The sequence below is a fragment of the Mercenaria mercenaria genome, unplaced genomic scaffold, assembly GCF_021730395.1.
Source record: "Mercenaria mercenaria strain notata unplaced genomic scaffold, MADL_Memer_1 contig_2906, whole genome shotgun sequence".
NCBI classification, from domain to species: domain Eukaryota; kingdom Metazoa; phylum Mollusca; class Bivalvia; order Venerida; family Veneridae; genus Mercenaria; species Mercenaria mercenaria.
Genome location: NW_026460996.1, coordinates 2,520 through 8,262, shown reverse-complemented (window position 1 = coordinate 8,262; position 5,743 = coordinate 2,520). Strand labels below are relative to the sequence as shown.

The 5,743-nt window shown below is 35.2% G+C and overlaps 1 protein-coding gene across 1 annotated transcript; it reads left to right on the top strand.

Annotated features, from left to right (window-relative positions):
- Window positions 1-400: 400 nt before the first annotated feature.
- LOC128552560 (E3 ubiquitin-protein ligase TRIM33-like) lies at window positions 401-1,534 on the top strand. The gene has a single exon (XM_053533609.1). It carries the CDS (start codon window positions 626-628, stop codon window positions 1,529-1,531), a length of 906 nt encoding a protein of 301 aa, XP_053389584.1. The 5' UTR covers window positions 401-625; the 3' UTR covers window positions 1,532-1,534.
- Window positions 1,535-5,743: the final 4,209 nt, after the last annotated feature.

The window sequence follows — 5,743 nt, the reverse complement described above, 5'->3', positions numbered from 1 at the left end:
ACATCTTTCATTTTCTATCAATCAAACTTACTAAAAATTTCGTATTTAACATAGCCATCCTCATTACATGGAATAAACACAGTCGAACCAGTATTTTCAGGTCGTTTAAGAAGAGTCTGAAAGTGGTCTTTATTTTCAGGTGTCATTCATTTGCAAGTTAAGTTAACAGTTTATTGTGCGTTTGTTAAAATATTGGAATTCAGAGAAAGAAGGTCTCAGGTTACATATGTTTATAATAAGAGAATAAAAAAAACATATTACATGCACAAACCTGCTTGTAAAATCTTGTTAAGTATCTAACGACAACTAATCGCTTGAGCTGTTCGTGAAATCGATATCGTCAAGGGAGTGAAATAAAGATATAAACAGGTTCGAATAAAGTAAAATAAAATTTGTTAAAAGCGAAAACTTCCAGAATATTTGATAAAAAATTTCGGCTTTTTGTACATCATGGACTGATACAAAAAAACGCTTTACATGTTTTAAACATTATGTAAGGTAAAACTTGGCTATTTTGTAGAGTTAATTGTATATGAACAAAACAGATTAAGTTACTTTATAGTACACTGAGACTATAAATATTACTTAATAAATATGGCAACATCGCGAAATTACAAAAAAATCAATGACAGCCGCATCCGACGAAATCAAGGATATATTTTGTGAGCCCTGTGTTTGTGATGGAAAACAGATAGAAGCAGAAGGATTCTGTGTGGACTGTTCAGAATATCTGTGTGGACAATGTTATAACCTTCACGGAAGATTTAAAGCGTTCAAACACCATGTGCTCCAGGATAAGAAAAATATGCCTGTTGATGTAGCAAGCACAGGTGTACTTGATGTGTGCGTAGAAAAGTGTTCTAAACATCCAACAAAGGTTACAGAATACTTTTGTCGGTCATGTGACACACTTGGATGTAGTGCATGCATCACTACAAACCATCGCCAATGCCAACATGTCGACCACGTACCGGACATTGTTATAGATCTAGAAAACAACGAGGAATTCAAAGAGTTTGCTGAATACTTCGATGAAAAACTTACGTTGCTAAAAGAAAGAATAAATAAAATTAATTCCAGAAAAACTGAAGCAGAGGAAATGAGAAAGCAGGCAAAAGCAGAGCTAAAAAAGCAGCGTGATATGATGAACAAATTTTTCGACCAACTAGAAGATAAAATAAACAAGAAGATAATGGACATTGACAAAAATAACAAGGCTACATTAAAAACAGCGTCAGACAGATGTGTTATCCTGAATGATGAACTAAACAAAATGAAAACTGCCATCGAGACAAACAGGAAAAATGGACAAAAATGTGAACTGTACATGAAAATGAAAAGATCGAAACCGGAAATTGAAAAGCTTGACGGTCAGCTTGAAATGCTACATGAAGACAGCAAAATACAAAGATATAAACTAGTGCAATCCGCACAGACAGAGGAAATGATGAAAAATACAACTGAAATATGCAGAATGTTAACTGCAAGACTTGTTTCAGAGACTGATGTAAGCTCTTGCAAGACAAGGTAAAACCATATATAAGAGGGTTGTCAGTGATACAGAGACATTATATTGCTGTTACAGACGATTACAATAAAGCAGTGAAGATAATTGATACAAGAAATGGCAGAGTAGCATCTGAAATGAGTTTTGACAGTGAAAATGTTTGGAGTGTCACAAATGTCAAGAGCGATCAAATTGTAGTTTCACTTACATCACTTCAACCTGAAGTCCAGAATAATCTTCTCACTCTGACTGTATCAACGTCCGGTGTGCTTAATAAAGGTAACGTGATAACAACTAGAAATGGGGCTTGCGATCTTGTTACCATTGCAAAACACCTCTGTGTGTTACATGACAATGAAATCAAAGTACTCGATATGCATGGAAATGTTCTGAAAACAATAGGATGTGACTACACTTTCTTTCCTTCTATAGCTGTAAGTCCTTGCAAGAAAACCATTTACTTAACAAGCAATAACAATAACTGTGTAACCAGTATGACCTTGGATGGCAAGGTCACAGCAACATACAAGGACACGGATCTTAAAGAGCCCCGGGGTATAACAGTAGATAATGAGGGCTTTGTCTATGTAAGAAGTTACGGAGGCATTCATCAGTTGACAAAGGACTTGACCAAGGTTCAAATTATTTTAGACGACGTGCATGGTAGAAGCTTAACCTATTCCGGTCCAGAAAATAGACTGTATGTGGGTGAAGCTGAGAAAGTGAAGGTGTATGAACTGAAATAGTATCTTACATTCTAAGCTCCAAAATGGAAACATTTGACCCTCTGCAGAAAGTTTCTGGTATGTAAACAATAAAAATAATAAAGAAGTCTTTCGATTTACAGGACAAGTCAATCTATATATTTTAAGTTAAATACTATGTAATCATAGGAATAGTGAAAGCACTGTGGTACGGATGGAAATTATTGTATTTCGATACCTGTTAATCTTCTGTCGAAAATGAAAATGAAAGTTGCTGTTTGAACATTTTAAACAAGTAAAATTACCAGTTTTGTGAATGTCTACCACTAATTTTAAGTCACCGTAAAGTAAACCAGATATTGGCATATTCTGACCAAACTTTTACTAAGCTTATACTCAACAGTTCATATTGTTAATTTTGACTGCCATGATTTTCCTACCTTAAAACAAAGTTCGTTCGTTGGTAATTGTAAACAAATTGTGCATTATTGTTTAAAATTTTAATTCTCTTAAGAATCCAAAAGATAATAGGTAAGGGTAGATTTCTCGGATGCATTGAGCACCAAAACACAGCCTCAGAGCCACGCATATGCAAAGTAGGCCAACAACAAAAAGAAGCTGTAATGGAAAAATATTACAGAAAGGTTGCTTCAAAAATCTAACATGTACATATGAATTTATGTCAAATATAGATAAGGTGGGGTGGGGGGAGGGTAATGGTAAGGGGTAAAAAAGGAGGAAGTTGAAGGGGAAAGTAGAACAAGGATGAATATACAAAGGAAATGCTATGTTCCAAAACATAAGGGTTCATCTATAAATCATTTTTATTTATGTGTTCACGTGCTACGTCGCTATGTGCGTATATTATAAAAGTTACATACCCCTATTTCTTTTCTCTATGAACGTTTTTCTTGTATATTTGGCTTGTAATGTTTCATTACATTGCACCTTTTATAAATCGCCATCCATAGTATATGCTATTGACTGGTCTATAGGTTGACATTACATTTTATTGGGATTATTTCTGATGTCAGGTAATACAGGTAATACAACACTTATTGAATGGCTTGCAGGGTCAATATTCAAAACATGTTGGTCCTCGGGCATTCGTGCAACAGCTTTGACTACTGACCGACAAGTCTTTCAATAAGCGTTTATCATCACATGTTTGACGTCGTGGGAGTGAAATTAAGACAACATATGTTTTTAAGTATTACGCTACACTTATAACATCTTGACGGCCGTCAAACTGACTTAGGTTTCTTCTATGTTAGCTTATATTATATACATTTCACACACATTTTTGGACCATATCAGGTAAAGAAAGAAGAAATTTCCATGTTTAATTTAAACAGCTTACATGTCATAAACAGAATATTGCATTGTGTCTTTCTACTCTTTTTATCAAACGAATTGAATTACATGATAAAATTACCCCGTAGACCCTTTTATTATTCTATTCAACTCATTTCAAATTATTTATTGAATTTGAAAAAGGACACTCTATAAAAGATACTCAATTCAAATGGTGCAACTGCATTACTCGATTTTGTCAGCTTTGTCATTTTATTACCAACAATGCTCTATATGTGTGCATATTTTCATCAATGTACGGTTGATCAATGTATGGTATGAATGATATAATGCCAAAATATCGAAAGAACGTAAGAAGTTCCATTGAGTACATTTTTTTTCACAATTGCCAAATTCGCAGTCAAATGTCCTGTATTGTGCTGATACTTTATATATATAACTATCACATCAGCCAGTCGTGTTGTTGTACTGAATTGCTACAGTTTGGTCAGGGTGAGACTGAACATTTTCTAATTATTGAACGGAACCCAATTGGTCTACCAACTGACAGATACACAGTAACTATATAGCCATCGTGATGCTATACTGATTGTAACTGGCTTTGTAATTTCCAGTTTCTAGTATGATTTGACTTTGCCCTATGACCTAATGGCCCCAAAAATTAATATAAACAATCTACTAACCATAAACAATCACAAACCTAAGTGTGATTGCCATAGACTAAAGCCTTCTCAAACTACAGATCATAACCAGTTTCAGTCTCAAGGCCCATTGTGACCTTGACCGTACATCTCCGAAACACAGACAAACATCTACGACCACTGAAAAGCACTTTATTAAGTTTGATTTCCGTAGGCTGAAGCATTCTACAACTAAAGATAAGAAGCCCTTTTAATCTCGCGATCACTGCGTCTTTTTCCTTTCATATACTGACTCATTAAAGTGATTGGTCAGATTCTGGTCAAGTAATGTATTTGTTCCAGCCTTTAAAAGCTGGTAGGCAGTTGGTAGTTTAACATTTAAATAACAAACTACATACAAGTTGACAGTTATATATGCAAAATTCATTGGCAAGTTTGATTACAATTTAAACTCAAAATACAATACAGTTTAGCAAATGTTATCGATTTGTTTTGTATAGGGAAGTAGGTAGGCAGTTAGTTATTTGAAATTTTACAGGAAATCAATTTGAGCCGTGCCATGGGAAAACCAACATAATGGCTTTGCGACCAGCATGGATCCAGACCAGCCTGCGCATCCGCGCAGTCTGGTCAGGATCCATGCTGTTCGCTAACGGTTTCTCCAATCCCAATAGGCTTTAAAAGCGAACAGCATGGATCCTGACCAGACTGCGCGGATGCGCAGGCTGGTCTGGATCCATGCTGGTCGCAAAGCCACTATGTTGGTTTTCTCATGGCACGGCTCATTTGTCGGTCAAAAACGATAAAAGCATTTAACTTAACGCTTTATTTGCTCTTAGATATCACTATTCAACACTTTCAATGTATACAGCAGTCTTCAAAAAGATCAGGAGAGCCGATTGCAAATTTGTGTGCGAATTTGTTAGGAAATAAATTTTTTAGTCGGAAATGATAAAATGATTTTTACTGAGATTCCAGCTTACATACAAAAATTAACCAAATTGCGATGTTGACGCATAGGCAAGTCCGATAGCTCTACCTATTTTTCGAATAGTCGATCTTAAAAGTCCTGTTGAAGTTTGACCTCCAAGTGTGACCTTGATCTTTGAACTTGGGGTCCAGGTTTTGCGCACCACACGCAAGAAATGATGTCACTTATTATAGAAATTTGTAACTACATGTTCTTGTCTTTAGGCTACAAATATATTGCCTAAGTGTAGCGAGTTTTTCTTCTACGTATCATGAAGATATCTGAAGGTTTAATAGGCATAATCCGGACAAGTAATAGTTTTTCATCTTTAGAAAGCGTCTCAAAAATTAAAGTTCTGCTTTTCCAGTTAAAAAGCTAAACATAGACGACCAAGAGCTTGCTTAATATTGTAAAGGGTTTGGACACTGCAGTCCATAACATTTTGCTTACCATCAATGTGGAATATCATTGATTCCCATTTTACTTTTTCACACACTGTTTCAAACAAATGGTATTGATAGAAGTTTATGTCTTTGGATCAGTTACTGACGATGATAAAAATGAATAAAGTGCCAGATAAATTACCAGTTTTGTGGCTGTATAGCGC